Here is a 22,557-nt window from a genome sequence, read left to right as displayed (position 1 = left end):
ATCAATATTGTATTATTGAAAACGATTTTCATCTTTCATGGTTCATGCTTTTTTAAGATTAACAAATCATTTTCATAAAACCTACAAAACCTACAAAGTCCCCATTAAATTAAATCGTACCATTCAATTAGGCTTAAAAAAGTCAAAACATTGATATATTCCAAAACATTTGTCAAAAATAAAGAAAAAAATTAAAATCATAACGATCATTTATATTTAAAGAAATGCCTTTCATTAAAGTACAACTCTAACACATTTTACAAATAACAATATTTACTTCTATTTCCTTTAATAGTTAAAAAAAAAGATGAATTTCACAACATCACACCTCAAAATGTATTACTGTATTGAACAAAAACATCTATATATACAAACTCTACAACTTCTTGGCCACCCTTTACTACTCAATAAAGCATCACTAGTACTGACTTTGTTTAATCCTGAAATAATATCCCTGAACTTATGGCTGTAAAGTAGAGCAGGCCTGGGTTTCATAAAAAAAATCTCAAGTTCAGAATTTCTTAAAGTCCTGCGTTTTTGCTCAAATCTTCCATTTCAATTGATCTGATTGGCTGAAAATTGAATTGAGGAAGGATTTGAGGAAAATCTCAATTTGAGATGTTTTAAGAAACCAGAGCCAGGTAATACATCAGGAAAGAAAGCTAATAAAACAGGGATAAGGTGTGAATCATGTATAACAAATCAGTGCAGTTAGTGCTATCAATACCTTAGCCAACATTTCATTATATTCCTTTTTTCTTTCTTCATCTAATTTCTTTCTTTTTTCTTCATACGTTCCAAGTTGAAGCCCAGTGTCTTTTTTCTCTTTACTGGGCTCATTAGTTCTTTGGGTTTGGGCCTCACTTTTCTATGAAACAGAGGGTCAGTTAGAATCTAGCATACTAGCAACGTCAGTCTACATAATACCTAACAATGTTATAATAAGGCTGAATAAGATTTCAGCAATAATTTAGAGACGACTGTGTATTTGATGGAACTTCTTGTGGTTTGTAAAAACTAAGAACAGTAATTTCACCAAGTCCATGTAGCATCACATTGCCCTGATGCTATATGTTTTACCAGGATGCTATCTTAAAAGAACTTCCATAGGGTCCAATACAAATTTATGCTATAATTTTCAGATGCAAGATGCTATGTTGAAATTCAGGGGTTTCTGAGATGCTATCTGTAAATCTTAGGGAGGACACTGTAAGCAGTTTCTTTTTGAAAAGCAGTAAAATGTTACCCAGACATCTTCACTTAATTTCCCTTAGCATTATTGCAAAAACAAAAGTAAAAACATTTTTGGCCAAAAATTGTCATGTGCTTGGTCAATTAAAAACTGTATCAGAACACTGCTGATTTGAACTTTAGGGGCTAATTTATCATTATTTTTATTAAATATATTAAATCAGAACCTGGAGGCTTGTAAAAAATGATGCTCCATGCAGCACATATCAAAATGAAAAAAAAAAAATCTTATTCTGCATAATATTCTAGCACTAGTAAAACAAATAGCAAGCATGCATTATTTCTTCCTAGCAATCACTTCTCCCTCACATTATAATGTATTATTACCAGAATATAGTAAATAAAATGCAAAAAGGAGATAAGGCATACTGGATCGACAGTTAATGTTCACAGTCTGTGCCTTCAACCAAAAGACTAATAAATATTGTTAAAATCTACATAAAATTATACGACATTATGTGAAATTTTTAGGATAATTATTGACATGATAAAAAAGGGTTGATCCATACTTTTTATAAATGAAATAATCTGCATTGTCCATATAAAGAATTAAGTTGTGTTGGCTGATTATTTTAGTTTACTTTTTCTCAAAATAGCAGAATAAAATGCAAGTAAATATATGTACATGTATATACAACATAATATTATGTAACAAAGTAAAAACAATACAACCAACTTATTTAATAGTTTTGTCTTATTATCTACAATGTTAATACATAAATACACTGAGTATCCATACTACTATTATTTATTATATAGTAAATTAAGTTGTCAAAAACTAAGTCTGGAAAAAAAGGAAAGAATGGAAAAAAAAAAACAGAGAACAAAACAGAACAAAAAGACAAAACAAAATCAGAGCACTATTAAATAAAAGCAAAGCAACTAATGAAACAACATATCTCAATAGCACTAATAATTCATAGCAATTAGGAGTGTTACTAGCATTTAACACAAACAATAATTACAATAAGCAATCACTAGCATTATCAATGGTGATCACAAGCAATCACTAATGACTATTACTAGCAATAATCATTGATGGTGATCACTAGCAATAATCATTTATGGTGATCACTTGCAATAATCATTAATAGTGATTAATAGCAAAAATCATTAATAGGGATCACTAGCTGTACTGGTAATTACTAACACAGCACTACATTATCATCAGCTACACATCCAAAGTACCTGTTCCAAATATTGTTTAGTTTCCCTTTCCCTCTCTTCCTTTAGTAGTTGTTGATGTTTCTGATAACTGAATGTGCTCTGATAATTGCTAGGATCAGATGTTCTGTCTGGTGATGGCAGTGACTGTTTAGTGATATAAAATAGTAAGAAGTAACTCTAGAATATTGTGAAAGGTGAAAACCCATTCATTGCTGAATAAATTGTGATTAATATTAGTTAATGTATAAAAAAAAACTACCTGTAAAATAAAGTAAGCAATTAAATATTAAATAAAACTTTCACATTGAAATCAACAGAGAATAAGCTGGTGATCAATAAAAAAAACTTTGAGCAAAGAATATACTACAACTCTTCTATAATTCAAACAAGCTACTGCTTCATATCAGTGAAAGCTAATCAGAACATGTCAGTTGATGGTAAGTCTGTACCTTCTGTTCTTGTCTCCTGTTTGATGGACCATCTCTTCTCCTCTGGTCTTGATATTGGTCAGGAGGTTTACTAACAGCCATCATTTTATCAAATTCTCTGATTTTCTGATTCCTAATTTGGTCATTGATATCATGATCCAGTTTTTCCCTTTCACGGGGGTCATATCTTGGAGATGTTTGAACAAATGGATCTCCATTAAAATCTCGAACAGCCTTTAGGTAAAGCTGCTCTTGCTTTTGCTATTGTCATGAAATGTTAAATAATGTAAAATGAACACAAGCAAACCTAAATGCCATAAAATATGCTTTGTTAAAAGTTATTCAAAATAATCATTTTTCAGTTTGAAACTTAAGTGGAGCAAGGTATGTCACAACTCATTGAAAACATATTTGGTAATCTGATGGAAAAAAATGCCTGGACTGGTCTTGCAGAACCAGTTTCAAAATAGGCTACCTTTTAGCCACCTATAAATAGCTTTTGTCTTCACATTTATCATTAGATAAATTAACAAAAAGTCCAAACACCCTAAAAAATAAACACTTCAAAAAAGATCTTTTTTTTAGATTAAAAATGCAAAATTCCTTGGCTGATCCATATACCTAGCACAAACTTTTTTCTTGATACCTTTTCAAGTTCCTGTTTGTAATCTTTTTTTCTCTGTTTATCAATTGTTTTACGATATTCCTCATACTCTCCAAACTTCATTCCTGATCCAGGGGGTGTGGCTTGCTTCCTAGTTTTGTGTTTTTGCTAATAGTATTATAAAAAAACTGACTTAATTGACAAAAATTTTTTCTTGTTAATTTCATTATCATATTACTTTCATAAGATATTGCTTAGAACTAGCTAATTTTTAATAACAATTTTAATAATTCATGCATTCAGAGGAATGATAAATTCACCTTATGATTATGTATGCTATTACTACAATGTAATACATATTTTTCATTTCAAATACCAATTTTCTATAGAGAAAATTTATTGAGAAATAAATTTTGACAGGTCTAACATGGAATTTTTTTTTCTTTCTGCAAAAATGCACTATCCATTGTTACATACACATAATTTGGCATCATTGATTCATGTAGATTATGATATAACCAAACAAATTCCTTTTTTATCAAACCCTAAAATCAGACGTTACTAATGGTGTATAGGTCATGATATATCCAAACTTGACCATATAGCAACAATGATATTTTTATTAAACCCTAAAAATAACTACCTTTTCCAGATATTCATTATAATCTTTCTGTTTTTCTCTCTGAAATGATTTCTCCCACTCCTTGTAATCAATCTCAGGTTTTTGTTGGTAGTCATTTGCCTTGAATGATAATGATTTAAAGGGTTCAACAAATCTTGATAGAATCAGATTTTCTTGAAAACATATTGATCCATATGAAAAAAACTTTATCAATGTAGTCACCATTTATATGATGTTATGCTTTTCACAATATAGTGAAATTTAGCCAAATATAAAATCAGAACTAAATGCATGGTATTTCATTTCAATGTTTCATTTTATCTACATATGAAGTCAACTTACATGATTTATAAATACATAACTATGGTATATACAGTTCTAAAAACAGAATACAATGTACAAGTTACTACACTGAATATAAGAGTTGCAAAAACTAGGTATAACTCACTATACAAGCAAAAGAAATTGAGATTTTATGTTGACACTGTAAAATTAAATTAGTATTCTTTTGTAAAAATTAATACAAAAATTTAATTGTTATACATTTTTACAAAATCAATGTTGGCATCAAGAAAAAGAAGGGGCTCTTCTATGCACTTCCAAGAATGACAAAAATAATACAATTGACATTGTCAAATTTAAGAGGTTGTCCCTGAAAAACCCAAACAAATGTTGGTATATACCAAATTTTACTTATTACAAATGTCATCCATCAGAGATCATAAACTCATGTTTTCTAAAAAATGAATGGTTGTTTGTTTGTTTGTAATTTTGCAATTGTAAGAATGAAATAAATTACATAGAAGCACTATTAACTCCAAAATAAATCACACGTACATTATAAATTTGGGAATAAAAGGTTTTATATAAAAGCCCCTACTTCCTCTTTGAGAAATAATCTCAAATTAATTCATTATTAAGCATGCTACCCAAGTCATTATCACTTGACAACAGTTATCCATGCTATTAGTTGGTAGTAGAAGGTCGAAGGTTAACATCCCATGCTGAATACCTCATGTCCATAATAATCAGACTTGTCATTTGAAATGGGAGGAAACATTTGATGATGAAGAGAAGGACTGCGTTTGACAAATCTCCTGTCTAGCCCTGTCTGGTGGGCAGCAGTTGAAATGTATGGTATAAGATCTCTATGATGAGTCTGCAAGTAGTTATCATACTCTTGCCTCCTCTCTCTGGCTAACTCCTCTCTAGCCTGGTGATAATCATAGTCCTGGAATGACCTGTGGTCAGGTTCTGTATAACTTCTTACCATAATAGTTCTTTTTGGCAAGAGCTAAAAAGGTCAAAGCCATGAAAAACTTAATACCTAACATGTAACTTTGCAACTCAAATGCTACAAAAAAAGTTTATAAGAGTACTACTAAATAGCAAAACAAAAATTAGAGAATGCATAGAATCAAAATCAAAATCCAGTGTTCAGTGCACCGTTTCCACTTCCAAATCTGTGCTTTACATATCCAGTGTGCCTAGTTCATTACAAAGGTAACTCTTCCACACAATGTTTTATACCTCCTGTTGATAAATTTTATACTCCTCAGCTCTTTTTTCCAAAAGCTTTTTCCTGGTCTCCTCATACTGCCCAATCTTATTAATGCCTGCCTCTGGTGTTGGGGTTCGCCTGGACTGTCTTGGTGTGTTCTTTCTTGGGGAATACTTCGGGGACTTTTTGGCTGGACTTGCTGGTATCCTTGGTGTTGTTTTTCTGGGGCTGGCAGAATTCCTAAGATTTCCTCTCTGTTTTGACAGAATTGTGAAATTGGTTTCCCAGGTAAGCATAAAATACATTTACATATAACACCATATTTTTTTTTAAATGATGAGTCTACACAACTTAGAAGATAAGATAATTTACTTACACAGTACTTTACAAGAAATAAACAGCTGACTAAATTATGGATTCAGAGAAAACTTTTCATAAATTGTACAGTACAGGTAAGTCTAGTAAAACTTTTATAAGAAAGTAATGATATGTTGACAAACAATGAAAGAACAAATGTTTCATATCTACAAACCTAGGATATTGTACTGTATTATTGCCTTTTGAATCTACCGAGCAATTTAAATTGTGAATAATAAACATTTTTAAGTTTACATAAAATAATTGATTGTGCAACTAATTCAATAACATTGCTGTAAAGTAAATAACAGAATCTTTTTACACAACTTCAACATTGATTTCAAGACAAATATTGCCTTACACACCATACAAAGCCTAAAACCATTTATACCAGTATAGAATAAAAGATCTCATTTATACACTGGTTAATAAAAATATAATCAGCTAAACTTATGTAATCCAAGGATTAAATTTAAAACAGACTACAATAGTATAAATACAACCAACTGCTATAAATGAGTCCCTACACAAAAAAATAAATATCTTTTAAACCAGAGAATGGGTTTAAAATGAAGAACAATATTTTCAAGGAAATGAAAACTTGGAAAACCTTTGTTGATATAAATGAGTCTTTTAAAGTTAACTCCCTTTACACATGTGTTCACCTGGTTATTGTTAACTGTTTGGTTTTGCTGTGATGGAGCAACTGAATCACCACTAAGTGGTAGTCTTAGTTCTGGTGACTTTAGTACGTTTATACCCTGTTATGAATTTGAGAATATAGAATAACAACAAAACATCAATAGTATTTTTCAGTACAACTCTTTATGCATTTAAATTTTAAGAAAAGGTATTTAATGCAAAATAAGTAACTGAAAATATTTAGCATGATCATGAATGACACACTTACACAACCAATAGCAACTAAAATATGTATCTTCTAAACTTGCCATCTTTAAAGTTAAAGGAACGTGAAACATTAAGTGTCAGGGTGTGTCACATAGCCCAAACAATACAATCAATTATACTGAAGCTTCATAACAAATTTTGAAAGCTATCTGATGAATTTTCAATTCAAATTTAATTGATTTTCCTGAAGGGTTGCTGGGTTTCATGTGATAAAAATTATTAAAAGATGAATGATATGTATGGAAGGACAGCAATATAAATGATTGCACCTGAAACCAAAAGACAGAGGCATAAATAATTTGAATTCTTCATAGTACCATTAAGTAAAACAATAAACTACAGCAATTTACCAAGAACTTACTCTTGATCAATACAAGTAGGAATATTAATTATAATATCAAAAGAAGATGAGTATCATTCAAAAGTACATATACAAAAAAATGGAAAACCTGGATACTCTTGACCTACACTTAAAAATAACATATCTAATATAGGACAGTCTATGAGAAACTCATTTTTTTTCCCATTGAACATTTAGTCCCATGTTATTTCTTTTCTAATTGGAGTGAATAAGATTTTACTGATCTCTGTGTACTTTATGCACAGTACTATAAATTCCAAAAACAGTTCTGGACATTCGGCCTGGATCTTTACAAGCCATTTCCATACTAAAGTACTTTTTACTGGAATAAACCACAACACCCATGAGTTTCACAATAACTGCACAAAGGAAACTGTGATAGTGAAACCTTATTCAGAGTTCTTAGGCATTTTTTAATAAAATTTCAAACTCTCGTAGAAAGATAAGCTGTCTCAATAGAAACACTTAAAACACATACCTACTGCATGATACATCTTTAAAAAATAACTTGAAAGTTTTAATCTAAATTTTAATTGAGTTTCAATGAAGTTTAACATGGAAGGGAGATAATCTGTGAAAAACAGAAGATAATGCCAGGAGGTAACAAAGTGAGTGCAGTAAATGAACACAGCCATGACAGCATACCTGTTCTGCATACTGTGTTTCTTTACCAGGATCTTCCCATTGTCTACGCCCTACCCTTTCTCCTCTTTCATCATCCTATCAACACATTGTGTACATAATCCATAACAAATTAGCAGAAACAAAAAAATCATCAACACCAGAACCTTTGAAACTAATCACTTGCAATTATGCAGCATGATATACATCCTGTATATATAAACACGACATAGGGACATCCCTGATAACTTAATCTCATGGTAGTTCATCAAAATCATTCTGAAAATCTAAAGGTATCCTTTGAAGTGAACATCAGCATTCTAGATATATATACATGTGCATGTATATATGTATATAATTATATTTTAAACCAATACAAAGTTTTCATCGTTCAACATACTGGATATACAGTCCAAAAGTTCTAACATATGTCCATTTAAAGTCCATGATACAAATTCATCAACTGAGGTACTGTTGTTGTTCCCTCCTTATAACAATGGAAAACTTTTAAAAAATAACCCTAATATACACATGTAGATTTAAATGTTGCCTTAACTTCATTTTAATGGCTCCTTATAAATGTGAAACCTTAATAATAATAAAAAAAAACTTTAGTTACCAAATATAGGCAAAGATAATGTGGAACTTACTGCTAACTGTTGTCTTTCTTGTTGAAGTTTTGCCTTTTGGTTCTTGATAAATTCATCTATATCTGATGCCATTTCAGACGTATATTACTTTCTCTAATGAATCTATAAAAAAGAAAAACGGACTCAGTTACAAAGGATTTCAAGAGTAAGCAATGTAAGTTCTTGCTTAAAAATTGTTCTCTTCATTTTATGGAAAAAATATCTCTTAAAATAGTTTCAAAAATCTGCATTGTCATGCTGCACCCAGATTAACCCAGGATTGGCCCTGTTTCTGCTTTATTGGTTCTGACAGTTTTAATCTTAGTTCCAGAAAGCACAACTTGTTTCCATCTGCAAGCAAGCGTGACTGTGCTTTAAAATGAGACTATCTCATAAAAAGTTTGGTTAAAAATAATAACTTGTGAGCTGAAAAAAAGACGTCACGAGTTTCTTCTCACATGGTACAAGCTGTGGGATAAATGTGCTTTGGTTCCAGTTTGGCTCCTGTTGAACTCCACATCTAGCAAAAAAATGGCAAAAAAATAACTATTTTTAAGTGACCTATTTTACTGTGTTGGCCCATCCACCCTCCCACCATCTTTCATCCCATCCATCCAACCCTGAGATCACCCATCTTTAACTCATGAATAACAATCAGCATCAGTGCCATAGTTGAACTAATTTGCATATAATTTGCAGTAGTTTGTAAAATATCGAAATCTAGAATTTTTTTTCAGAAAAGAAATTAGCATGACAAGGGTTTAACACATTTTCAGTAGAGGGTTCTACTAGTTACAGTGCCAGTGGGACCCACAAGTTGCCTCGATATACTCACCAAAAAAAATTAATAGAAGTTTGAGAAAGGTAAAATAAAATTTTTAAATCTGATATGCCGTGGACCCAAAAAAATTTCTAAATAAGACATCATAAAATGTTTTGTTGTGACAGCACACTGTCATGTGTTTATCTCATCCATGGGTGAGATAAAGAAATCTCACACGTGTATCTGCCAACTTACGCGATTTAAGCGTGTTTACACAATTTTGGCCACTTATCCCGCCAACCAATTTTTTTAAGTCAAATTAGTCTGAAAACCCAATTTTGTAAATGTTCTTGAAAACCCAAATATAAAACCTCAAAATTTGTGTTCAATCTCATTTCTTTGATTAGAAGAGCCATAAATCTGACAAAATGTGTTAATTACTGTCTAAACAGGTGAGGGGAAGTTTTATGACAGGTGAATAATCAGCTGATCAGGATTAGAAAAAGGACTGATGTACTTAACTGGTTAAAAGAAAAAAAAGCATCCATTATTTGCCTTCAAGAAACTCGTAGTTCCAAAGTAGTAGAAACTGATTGGCAAGATGAATGGGGTGGAACAGGCTATTTCAGTTACCACAGTAACAGAAGCGCAGGAGTTTGTATTTTATTTAGAAGGGTAATGGATTTCAAGGTACATGATTCCTTTACTGACCCTAATGGTTGATATATTATTTTAGATTTGAGTTTATGTGAACAATAACTCACCCTTGTTAATCTGTATGGTTTCAACTCTGATGAGCAAAATTTTTTCCAAGAGGTTTAACAGAAAACCTTGTCTTTTCAAAATAGTAGCATTCTGTTTTGTGGTGACTTGAATGTTGTTCTGGGTTACTCAATTTTAATATCAGAAGTAATAGAAATGTTAACTCACAGAAAAAGATAAAAGATATTATTGATAACCTTGAGTTGGTAGATCCTAGGAGGACTTCCTATCCTGAGGCTAGGAGATATACGTGGCGACAACCTACTCCACTGAGACGAAGTTACCTTGATTATTTTCTGGTCTCCGGGGATATCTTTTCCCTAATGAAAACTACTAATATTATTCCAGGATATAGAACAGATCACTCTGCTATCTTATTTACATTCTCTGTAAATAAGAGAGGGAAGGGATATTGGAAATTTAATTCCCAACATTTGCGAGACTTAGAGTATGTAAATAGAATAAAACAATGCATCAGAGATAGCATTCAGGGACACTATTTATCAGGAGATATAGTAGATTTACTCAATGTCAAGTTGAAGTGTGATGATCAATTTTTCTTGGAGATTCTGAAGATGAAGATAAGAAGTGTTTCCCTTGAATACAATATCAAAAAATCAAAAGAGCTAAAAGACTCATATAAGAAACTAAAAAAGGATATCCTAGATCTAGAGACAATGCTCAATGAGCAACCGAATAATGATTTATTAGAATCATTGAATATAAAGAAAATTGAACTAGAACATAGAAGAGACAACATTATATCTGGGCTTTTGCTTCGGTCTCATACCAACTGTTATGAGAATGGAGAAAAATGCACTGAATATTTTTGTAAACTTGAAAAGCGATATTCTGTGAACAAGACAATTACTGAACTTGTCGATGATAATTCTAACCATTTGTCAGACCAGTCCTTTATTCTAATGGAACAAGAATGGGTTTTTTTCACTAAGCTTTATTCCTCGCAAAATGTAGACAATTCTGATCAATCCTTTTTCGAACATGAAGTAAAACTTTCTAATGAACAAAAAAATGTCTGTGAAAGTAATTTGACTTTTAAAGAATGCTTAGATGCTTTGAAAAAAATGTCCAATGGGAAAAGCCCAGGGTCAGATGGGTTTACCTTTGATTTTTATAAATTTTCCTGGGGTGATATTCGTCCTCTTGTCTTTCGATCTTTACATCATGGATATGAAGTGGAACACTTTCACCAATTCAGTACCAAGGAGTTATTACATGTATACCAAAAGAGGATAAGGAGAGATGTTTTATTAGTAATTGGAGACCTATTAGTCTTCTTAATACTGACCTAAAAATTGCTTCAGCTGTGTTGGCTAATAGAGTGAAATCAGTACTCCCACACATCATTAGTGACTAACAAAATGGTTTCATGAAGGATAGATTTATTGGTGAAAATACTCGCTTATCATATGATGTTATGCATTATTTGGAAGAAAATAACAAATCTGGATTGCTACTTTTAGTAGACTTTGAAAAAGCTTTTGACTCTATTGAATGGGATTTTTTAACCAAAGCTTTGAAGAGTTTTAATTTTGGTACATGTACTTCTTTTTGTAAATGGTTTAAGGTCCTATACACATGAGCTAAAAGCTGTGTGATCAATAATGGTCACATGTCAAACTTTTTTTAAGGGAGACCATAAAATGTTTCGATTCCTTCAACTTAGTATCTGGTTAATAAATCAAAAACCAGAGCAGTTTGGGTTGGGAGTAAAAGATTTTCTGATCATGTTCTATGTCCAAATTTAGATTTAAAATGGTCACATTTCCGTGTTCTGTGTCTGGATTTTTCCTTAGACTTAGGTGCTATGGTTGATATAAATTTTGCAAGAAAAATTAAGGAGGTATCAAGAGTGTTAAAAAGTTGGGAACATAGAAAACTGACACTTAAGGGAAAGGTTACTGTAGTTAAAACATTAGCAATTTCAAAGTTCATTCACCTCTTTACATCATTACCAAACCTACCAGAGCAAAAGGTAAATGAACTTAATTCTATGTTTTTTAAATTCATCTGGAATGGCAAATCAGACAAAATTAGGAGGAATACTCTGATAGGTGACTTTGAACAGGGTGGGCTAAACATGATTCATATTCAGTCTTTTGTGTCTTATCTAAAGGTGAGTTGGGTACAGAGATTCTTTAGGAATCCTGGTGACCATTGGCAAAAACTTTTGTTAATGAATTTTTACAATTATGGAGGTGAACGTGTCCTTCAACTTCAAAAAGAAAAAATCAAGGATATAAGTGTAAAGGCTGCTAATCCTTTTTGGAGAGATGTTTTATGTAGTTTATCCTTTGTAAAACCAATAGTGAAGAATTGTGTGAAAAGTATGCTATCTATCGATATCCTGAGTTATGTACCTTTTGAAGAAATGAATTATTATAAAGGTTGGAAACATTTTGGTGTTCAACATTTGTAGGATATTATAGATCCACAAACAAAGAGCCTTATGTCTTTTGATAGAATCAAGGAAGTGATTATAAGTAATAACTTTATGAGATATTACAGTCTGATATCTAGCATACCAAAGTTTGTAAAAGATTACATTAGAAATAATGTAAATAATATTACTTTTCAAAACTTTCATGCAGAAGATTCTTCTTTCAAGTCATTATTATCAGTAAAAAAGGCAAAGTTTGTTTATAAAAACTTAAAGAGATGGCGTATTTTTTTTCCACCAAATGTTAAACTTGAAAAGAGGGAAGAAGTGCTCCAGATAGAAATTAATGATTTTTCAAAATATTTCTATCTTTTGAAAAAGGTATGCAATCACACTTATATGAAATCTTTTCAATAAAAGATACTTCATAGAATTCTTCCCACAAATAAATTTTTGTACTTAATACATCTAAAAGATACAAAGTACTGTACTTTTTGTGGATCTGAAGAAGAGACTATTCAACATCTCTTTTATGAATGTAGAATTATTAAGTGTTTTTGGGATATTGTGTCACATTATATAAAGAATTTTTATCAAGATTTTCAATTGAAAAAAATCAAGTATTATTTTAGGATACACTGATGAGACTCCATTTCTTAATTATATTGTTATTGTTATAAAAAATTATATCTACCAATGTAGGTTTAGAGAGAAACTTCCAAACATTATAGAACTAAAATCAAAACTTCAATATTTACACGATTTAGAAGAATTCATTGCAGTAAAGAACAATAATATTCTGAACTATGAAAGAAGATGGACCCCTTTTAGACATATATTTCCATAATTATCATGTCATGTAAATATATATACAGGCAAAACTTTTCTCTTGTATATTTTATTAAGCAGAGCAGACAGTGTGAAAGCTGGATGAGAGTGTGAGTGAAAGGCCCTTTTCTTCTTCCTTTTACAATGTGTAATTTGTTTGTATTAGATTTACACTAAAAATGATAGTCAGTCATGCTTTCTTTTTGTTTAAATACACCAAAACACCCTAGTCAGGTGGTGGTGTAGGGGAATTTGTAAAATCCTGACTATGAAAAACAAATAAAATATAAAAAAAGGATAATCGGATGATGATTGAATACTAATTGGACCTTTGACAATTTTAAGGACAGCCAATCATTTGTTTATCTATTACACAATTAAATGCAGTGACACTGTCTATATAGGTCCAAATTGTGTTGAAACATGTGTAAACAATTATAAAATTACATGTTTGGTTATACATTAAAAAAAGTCATATATCTACAAGTACCTTAGAATTTTAAATCTTTTCTACATTTTCTGTATTTTCAATTTTATACATGTAGTACATGTGTATATTTGTCTAAAGTCGTGTTTGCAATAATTTTAGGAAATACTATTCCAATAAATAAGTGATGATTTTGGAAATTTGGTTGCTGCAATCTCGAATATTTGTTACATTTCTTGAAACACAGTATGCAAAAATGTAAATAAACACTTGCCCATCAGGGGCAGATCCAGACACTTAAAAGAGGGACATTCCTTAGACATTATTTGTCATTTTCTGTTAATTTTTACAAATAAAAATGACAAATTTTCCAATAAAAAAGGAGGGGTGCTAACCGACTGCACCCCCTGGATCTGACAGTGCCAATGTTTAACCATATACAAAGCTTGAATTGCTTTCAAATGATCAACACACATTTGAGAGATCAACTTTCAAGTAAATTTTCTCACATACGAAGAGTCGGGAAGGTGTTCACAATATAGTTTAAAAGCATTAATAACAAGTGATTATGTTTTTAATTGTTTTTGGAGAGTATCTAACTTTCGAAATTTCAATTAGGTTTGTCTTTAGTTTAGCAAAAAGGGGTTTCCACCACTTGCAATGATATCATGATCATATGATAAAGGTGAAACCTTTTAACACTCCCAAAGAAACATTAATTAAAAACAACTTTGATAATTTTTGTCAGCTCTGATTTGATATATTATTCTTATAACTTTCAAATATGGTAAATTTTGTAATGATATATGTCCTAAAGCATTATATTAATTGTCATGGTCTGATATGTCTATTGGCCGAAATGTCTGGCATCTATAAGGAATTATTGGTTGTCATGGTCCAAAATGTCTTTGAGTCGAATTCTGCACTGGTTAACATTATGGTTCTTTTAATTTGCAAAACATCTTCTATATAAAGATTTCTATTATTCAGTTTAGCTTTGCTTCATTTTGTTTTGATTAGTATCGTTTAATTACGTTTTTTTTACGATTTGATTCATTTTATCGAATTGTTTTGTTTCGATTCTTTTTTATCGATAATTTTTGTTTCATTTTTTCATGACCCGAGAATTATGGGTAACATTAATTACATAAATTTCGTGAACATCTAGGTGCCATACTGCAGACTAATTTATTTCTGACATGCCTCCCCCTTTTCTTGATCACATGTCAAAAACCCCAAATCTTTAAATTTTCACAAAAGGTGATATCTTTGGCTTTAAATTTGTATATACAGTGTTTTCACATTAAAACATGACCAGTAAAGGGCACCTAAAGCAAAAAAAAGTACTCAAAAATGGATTTTCCATGTTGCAATAGGGAAATGCTTATATGTCCTTAACTGCTGTAATGAAAGTGAGTTTTTCCTCATTTCTAACCAAATCTTTGCTCAAATCTACACAAAACTTTATTTCAAATGCTAATTACCACCATATTTAGGTAAATATAGCTCTCAAAGTTTAATATTTGATATTTTTACTAAATTTTCTATACTTTTTACAAAATAGGACATAAAAAAAAGCCAAAAAGACCAATTTTCCATAATTTGGACCTATAACTTAACAAAATGCATATTTTGAAGGATTTTTGTAGTGTATCCCCCAAATGGCAATGTTTACAAGATCTTCAAGTAGTTTAAAGCTATTCCAAGAAACTTTTCATTTCGCCATGGCTTCAGCCTAACGCTAGAAACCACTAATTCCACTTCCCATAGGCTTCCATGCTAATTTCACAATATTCAATGGCTTCTCTGGACTTTACCTTAACCTTAACCTGCAAAGGACTATATATCAGCATGATTCTACATATGTCAGCTCACAATCCTCAGAATGGCATGTGAGGTTAACAGACTTGCAGTGCAGTACTGATCACCGGAACTGAAGGGTCTATAAATAGCATGGGAAATCCCAGTGTTTTCACAAGATAGGGGTATATTTAGAAATCATTATGGAGATTAGGCTTCACATCACAAGAAGCAAAATGCACCTATAAAATGTACAGAAATGTTTTTCCTTTCAAAAACTGTCAAAATTTTTAAAATAAAATGAGAACTTTTTTCACAGCACTATGAGGAACAGGGTTAATTTTTGCATAGGACTATTTTTGCGTATGTTCCAAATGCTCATTGGTTGAATTGGTGGTCTGTTACCACTATTATGACCAACTGAACCCTATCTTGGAAAAGCTATGATTCAATTTGTATTTAATTATAAAACTAGTGAATATTTTCCAAGACTGGTTTGGCTCTCAGTCGCATATATATTCAAGTATACGCAAATGAAGCTGCAATTATACTGTTTTCAGCTCCTGAAAATGAAGGTACAAACCGGATATTGATGCTTTTTCTTGACATAAGTATACAGAACCAAGTTGGTAATACAGCCATTAATGCTCCATTCGGGAGTGTATTTAAATGAAATATGTGAAATTACATACTAAGATTTGATCAGATCAAGCAGCAAAAGACTGGAAGAATATCTATGTTTCAAACTGTCTCAAGGTGAAAATATGTATAATGTAAACATTGGACAAATATAAGAACCTATGTAAATTAAGCAGCTGTTAACAAGTCATTAAATTATAAATGAAATTTTACCGACAAAATTTCATATAATGACATAGTTCGATTATCTTTCGAAGTTCTGATTATATGTGGTATCATATGTCAGACTGCATAGAAACTTGTTAGCGTTTATGGCAACCTACAAATCGTCATGGTCGAGGGTTTAGAAAACTTGTATCATACCTTTCAGACTGTTTTTTATATGTCACTCATTACCAGCAACCGTGCAACAATAAAATTCAAACTAATCACCGTTTTTTACTGAGTTTGTAGCCGAAAGTAACATTTAAACTTGACAAAACATGAACAGGAAACAAAACATTGGAATGTTGCGCATGCTCAGTCTTATTTATATGTATCTAAAAAATAAGTCGGTAACTGACAAGAAATGAACGAATTTCCGATAACTTAAATGACATAACTGTCGTTGTACTAATCAGATGCAAGCGACAATCAAGATCTTCAACGTTGCTTGGAATCCGGTAGCAACGGCACTGCCACAAGATGATTTTTTAGCATATCAGAGATCTCTGAAAATCTTAAATACATAAATTGTTGGGTTTATGGAATTTGCTAGGCTATTACAATAAACTTGTCTTTTTATCTTCTGATTTTTTTAGTCTAAATTACTCTTATTTCCATTGGTTCTTAGATTAACTGTTTCCCTGCCGAAATAAGTTGTTACTGACAAATCACCATATAGTCTGTCCGTTCGTCTGTTCCTCCGACCATTTAATTTTCGTTTCTGCGCAATATCTCTTTAACTACTACACGTTCTTTTGTTGTTCAGGTTAGTCATGTATCATGTATATATATAGCGTCTCAAAATGTGACGACTCTATTTGCTGCACTGCTCCATCGGATATAAGGGTCTGAACAATTCCCAACGATGATAGAACTGTCAAAATTGCGAAATTTTTTTGTCGTTCCCTCCGTGGGACGGCTATATAGCTTTCGCTGACCGGGTCATTCCTCCTCGTAGGATTAATCTAGGGCTGTAACTCAGTACACGATGTATGGTAGTACGGAACTGTTCATCTGGGTATTATGTAGGGCGTTACCTAACTGTACACCAACATTTCTCATTCTGATGGCTTAGAAGCCTGCAGAGAAGTGTGGGATTCTCGGGGGATCAAACATCCACCTACTGACTGCCTAGTCACATTGCTCACAATGATTTTTAAAAAGAACAACTTTACTTTTAATGGAAACTATTATTTACAAACAAGTGGTACAGATATGGGCAACAAAATGGTTCAATCTTTTGCTAACATTTTCATGGGAAAGTTTGAAAAAGAACTTCTTCAGTGAACTTGATAGACGGGTGTTGGTTGTTGGCACGGGTGATGAAATTAATCAGCTCATCTTTGTCATGGGTCCACTTCATTAATAAACATATACAAGGACACAGGTTTTCCAAACGAAGATTCAAGAAGTTTCGTATCTTTAACTTTTTCTAAATCCTAATATACTTCTAATATTAATTTAAACGTGATTATCGACTGTTGTTTAGGTTATTGAAAGATCGACAACCGATTATAAATGAATATCAATACCCCAACAATTGTTTCTTGTTTCTTTGTAAAGAAAACATTTTTTTTTTCAATCTAATTACACTGGGGTTGCTTTTTATATACGTATTGCAAGGGTTAATATTCTTGTCATTAACATGACTTACTCGCCTACATATGTAATAAGATTTCCCATAGGACCCGTTACAGATTCAGAGTCTATGCAATGTAGTCCCTGAATGTCATTGAGAAGGGGAATAATATTTGTTTTGGTTTTGTTGGTGATCTGTCCGATTCATTTTATTTTCTTTAGTTTTTAATATTTTTTTTTCAATTTTTTTTTTTTTTTTTTGGTTATATTTTGCATATATCTCTTAGTTGATTGGAAAAATACATTAAATATAACATAAATTAAAGTGACATTTTGGCACCCTTTATTTTGAAAAGTTACAAAACCATGTAAAAAATGATTATGATATGGCAAGATGTAACAATTTACTACACGTCCCATGTTTAAAAAAAAGCTTATTATGACAACTTTTTATACCACTATCTATCTCACTGCTTCTATTCCAAAACAACCAGTATCCCTTAATTAAGGCTACCAGGCACATGTCTGCAATCTTTTCAGGAAATATTTATTCGTGATGGGGACTTGCAACATACCAGCAAACTGTATGCATACACTGTACAACTAGTAAAAATATTTATGAAGATAAAATATCACTGTCATGGCAAGAAAATATATACACCAATATCCAAATGCTAAAATCACAAGTTCAATATAATGAAGCCCAGCCATTATTAAGCACCGATAAAATATTATAAAGAGTATACCCACGTCCCTAATTATTGGCTTTGAATGTAACAGTTTTTTCTTTTTCCGTTTTATTTTTGTCATTTTCTTTATTTTCTGCATTTGCTTCATCTGAGGGTTTTGGCTTTGAGAGATTGGCTTTCTGTAGCCACCCACGAAAGCAAATGATTCCCTTATCCTGAATATCTTTTCTTCCTTTCTCCGTTATAATTGTTCCATTGTCCCTTACTACTATAAGTTTTGGTATTGCTGTTATTTTGAACATCGTCTTCAATGATCTAAAAAATATAAATAAAAGTGAGAAACCCGCACATAGTAAATAGATTGCACATGCAGCGTGTATTCATTTCAAAGGTGTGCATATTATCATTCAACACTAGAATTTATTCCTTTTAGGATAAACATGACAATCATCATTCTCCAAAATTTCCCCTTTCTTACAAAACTGAGTAATTTAATGTCTCCCATAATACATTATATTTACAGAATATTTAAAAAAAAAAAACAAAAACAAAAAAAAACAAGATTTTAATCTTCGTAATAATATTTCTAGTCATATTCTGGGGTTGGGAAGAAATGAAGTGGGTTCTAAATTTGTCAAAAGCATGAAAAAAGTCCCATCGCCATACATTAAGGCATTCCAGGTTTTGGTCATTCTTCAAAGTCGTCTGCTTGAATTCCTCCTAGATCCATATAGAGGAAGTGGTATGACTACTGGCTTGCACGAAAAAAAAGACAAATATAAAACAAAAAAAAAGGAAATTCATAAAAACCAGGAGATCAAGAAAATTGAACCAAGAATATAAGATATGAAGCCACCATCGAACAAGAGGACAAAAAAAATGCCAGGTGACCAAGGAAAGGAAACCACGGACGCGCGTGAATAAGAGGGAGATATAAATCTCCTAGTGGTAAAAAAATGAAACTACATAAACAAAAATAATACAAAGATGTCTGAAAACAAAAGAAAGACACAAAAACACGAGGCAGTTAAGACAAAGAAAACAAGTACAAATTTTCATTTCATAAGACAAAGTCGATGATCTATTAGGACAGAAGAGGTTGGATGCAACATTGAGGACGTAATTTGTCGAGTGGATTAAGTCAAGGTAATTCCACAGCTTGAAGTTAAATTGTAATCATGGTAATACTTGCTCAATAGTCGGATCCTTGAAAGGCAATGCTAACCAATGGCCATGTCTCTCATTATAAAAATCTTTCATGTCTTCTAGTTTCTTGTCAAAACTAATAAATACAACTTCAAATGAGGAGGAACGTTCAATTATTTCATCGTACGTCTGTTTCAAAATTGTTGTAAATTCTTGACATGGAATACACCAGTTGGCCGCAAAATATAGTCCAATAACTTTGTTTTCGATTGATTTAAATGCATCGACCTCCTCTGGTAAAACTTCCGTCTTATCTTCGGCGACCTGAGTTTTGCCAGGGTCATTTTTAAGGTCATTGTTACTTGTGTTTGGTCTGCTTGTGATACTTTCTGTATTTTCTACAACAACTTCTACCTTATCTTTGAACTTTTCTTTAGTCCAGAAAACTTTGTCCTTTAACAATTCTTCCATTACGGACTAGAATATAACTCACTCGCACTGAAATAACAAAAACACAGTATATAACGTATGTACAAATACGAAGAACCGTGCTGAATTATTATATAATAGTTGTACGTCAACTCAACCGTAATTTTCACATCATCTCTGAAAGTATAAAATACTAAACTTGAAATGGAATAGTTGTAGCTCTGATTATTTTTGTGTTTTTGGAGTATTTTTTTTTTTTATTTTCACCAAGACTCCACATCTTAACAGTTCTATGTTTGGGCTTATAGTAAGCTTTAGCACTCTTAGAACCCTTATAAATCGTGTTTAATTGACAACATTTCATATGAGCTTCAGTTAGTTTCAGTTTTTGGAGGTATAAAAAGACGAAATAATTGATACAAATCATTCATAATCTTTACTGGGATACATGTACTCATAGGTAGATCCAAGGATGGGATGGTCTGGAGTCCCATATATGATAGTTATTTTGAATCACTCAGACAGGAATATAATGCGTGAAATAATCGCTAAATATATTAATAGTATTTAGTATTGCATAATTAAAACAAATGATTTCAAATCTTATTTTCTCAATTTTCATTGAGAACAAGTTTTAAGCCTCTTATCTCCTTCTACAACGTATGTTCGTTTCTCCAGAGGATCGTCACAAAGTGGCTTAATTGACAGGCAATCTCCAGCATTGCGAGAGTACCCCTCCTCTTTTGTAATACAATACCGTCTGGATACACAACTGGTTTGGTTAGTCCTGTGTGGTTTCCGAAGAAACATACGGAACATGAAGCGTTTGATCCATAAGTTTGTTTGAGTATTTCAGAATTAGTGATGGTGTGATCGCCAAACATACTTGGTTTTATTTCTTTGTTCAGTTTTACCTCTACTTAAAGTGATTCCTTTAGTATTATACTTGACATTGTCAGATCATGAATAATCATTATAACAAACATAAGGAGTTGAGAGGACTGAAATCGTGGGATTGAGCAGCTGAAAGATATCATATCGACTAAACAAAAATGAAGTACCATTTGTCTAAGCAGTTCATGAATAAAAACACCTTAAAGATTCACAGTGCTCCTTTTATTATCATATCTGTTAACACGATTAAAATTATATAAATCATCTTGCTGTATAGTCAAACCGGAGAATATATTTGAAGTCATATTTCATTTTACCAGCAGCACATCTCTAACATTAATAAGCTTATTATCTCATTCTTTGGAGCGTTAAAATTGAAGTCTTACCTTTGTTATTATTTGCCTTGTTGTCATAGCACAAGTCAATACTGACTTACAACCCGCGAAATATGAATATCATTGTGGCATTTAATTTAACCCACAGTCATTATGATTGAGAAGATGGAGAATCTTTTCATATTTTTTTTTTTGCGTTGGACTCTACTATTGTACCGAAAACTATTTTATACATCAATGAATGGACGCTTCATGCCACTAAAAACAGCAATAGAACTTATCAAAAGTTTTATTTCTTCACTGCTATCTAAAAACGCACTATGAAAATCCATTTGATCGTTTTGTTGTTATTTTGCCTCATGACGTGTTTACCAAAAGTGTTAATTGAATAAAGGGGACAGTTTTGCTATCTATATTATCCATATCCACAATACCATGCCTGTTTAGTGATGGGTGGACTATGACTTTACTGCCTCTAAAAGAAGAAACATGACAATTAAAAGGCGGTTATAAAAGCAGTTTATTTTATAATAGTCATGGTAACCTTGTATTGTTCAGAGTAAAGAATCAGAGACACTTTCATTACTCCATTTTCACTCGACAAATATTACTAGTAATTTCTGTCCAAATTGCTAATCCAATGAAAAACTTTTAATTTCTTTTTTTCGTATTTTTGTAATTATTATTTTTCTTTTGATTATTTTTATTTGTTGCCAGTATCGATACCTATTCATCAGTTGTGGATTCATAGTGGTGGACCCGGCGTACTAAATTTGAGATTATTATCTTTTTACATGAAATCTTGACTTTTCACAAATTCTACCCCCTTTTTCCTGACTTGCTTTCCTCGGCTCTAAATAACCCCTAACCTGTTTGTATACAAAACAAATACAGTCTTTTACTAACCAAAACTTCCACTCAGGTAAGAGAAGAGAATGACGCCAGCAATGCTAGAGGTTGTCTGACCATGTGACAAGCTTTTTGGGGGAACGGAAGACCATATTCTTAAGTTGTATATATATAGGAGTAGACGGTTTTGACAATGTATCTCCCAAGTGTTTGTGCAGAAGACGCAAAAAAAATGTAAGCTTAGTGAAACAATTCTGCTTGACATCTTTAAATTCAGGAGGGCGCAGGAGGAAGAGCAGTAATAAAAAAAAAGAAATTTTCTATTATCCCCTACCTCATCCTTCCCATCCTACTGAAGATATG

The 22,557-nt window shown here is 31.8% G+C and overlaps 2 protein-coding genes across 45 annotated transcripts in view; both read right to left on the bottom strand.

Annotated features, from left to right (window-relative positions):
- Positions 1–16,583, bottom strand: part of LOC148629371 (centrosome and spindle pole-associated protein 1-like) — a 64,210-nt gene extending 47,627 nt beyond the window's left edge. For 31 of the 43 annotated variants that reach the window (XM_088549471.1, XM_088549581.1, XM_088549572.1 and 28 more), the window contains exons 1-9: positions 16,434–16,583; positions 8,472–8,573; positions 7,846–7,920; positions 5,085–5,366; positions 4,094–4,192; positions 3,493–3,618; positions 2,868–3,107; positions 2,440–2,562; positions 728–868 (exon numbers count right to left, since the gene is read on the bottom strand). In XM_088549471.1, the coding sequence (XP_088405597.1) occupies positions 728–868; positions 2,440–2,562; positions 2,868–3,107; positions 3,493–3,618; positions 4,094–4,192; positions 5,085–5,366; positions 7,846–7,920; positions 8,472–8,543 (1,158 nt within the window). In that variant the 5' untranslated portion in view covers positions 8,544–8,573; positions 16,434–16,583. Of the gene's footprint in view, positions 1–727; positions 869–2,439; positions 2,563–2,867; positions 3,108–3,492; positions 3,619–4,093; positions 4,193–5,084; positions 5,367–7,845; positions 7,921–8,471; positions 8,574–16,433 lie in introns of those variants that run through there. The other 12 variants (XM_088549617.1, XM_088549724.1, XM_088549743.1 and 9 more) reach the window with 10 other exon arrangements.
- A 1,595-nt stretch (positions 16,584–18,178) lies between these two features.
- Positions 18,179–21,824, bottom strand: LOC148629370 (nucleoredoxin-like protein 2). Of its 2 annotated transcripts, none has more exons than XM_088549382.1 (3): positions 21,397–21,810; positions 19,734–20,185; positions 18,179–18,856 (listed from the first exon to the last, which is right to left on the bottom strand). In XM_088549382.1, exons 2-3 carry the CDS (start codon positions 20,156–20,158, stop codon positions 18,607–18,609), a joined length of 675 nt encoding a protein of 224 aa, XP_088405508.1. In that variant the 5' UTR covers positions 20,159–20,185; positions 21,397–21,810; the 3' UTR covers positions 18,179–18,606. The 2 variants fall into 2 exon arrangements, with proteins under 2 accessions (XP_088405508.1, XP_088405517.1); XM_088549391.1 differs by having other exon boundaries at positions 18,608–18,856; positions 19,730–20,185; positions 21,397–21,824.
- Positions 21,825–22,557: the final 733 nt, after the last annotated feature.

This window comes from Perna viridis, chromosome 1, assembly GCF_037379345.1.
Source record: "Perna viridis isolate PV_CMFRI_1.1 ecotype Kerala chromosome 1, ASM3737934v1, whole genome shotgun sequence".
NCBI lineage: Eukaryota > Metazoa > Mollusca > Bivalvia > Mytilida > Mytilidae > Perna > Perna viridis.
This window is presented reverse-complemented; position numbering and strand designations above follow the sequence as displayed.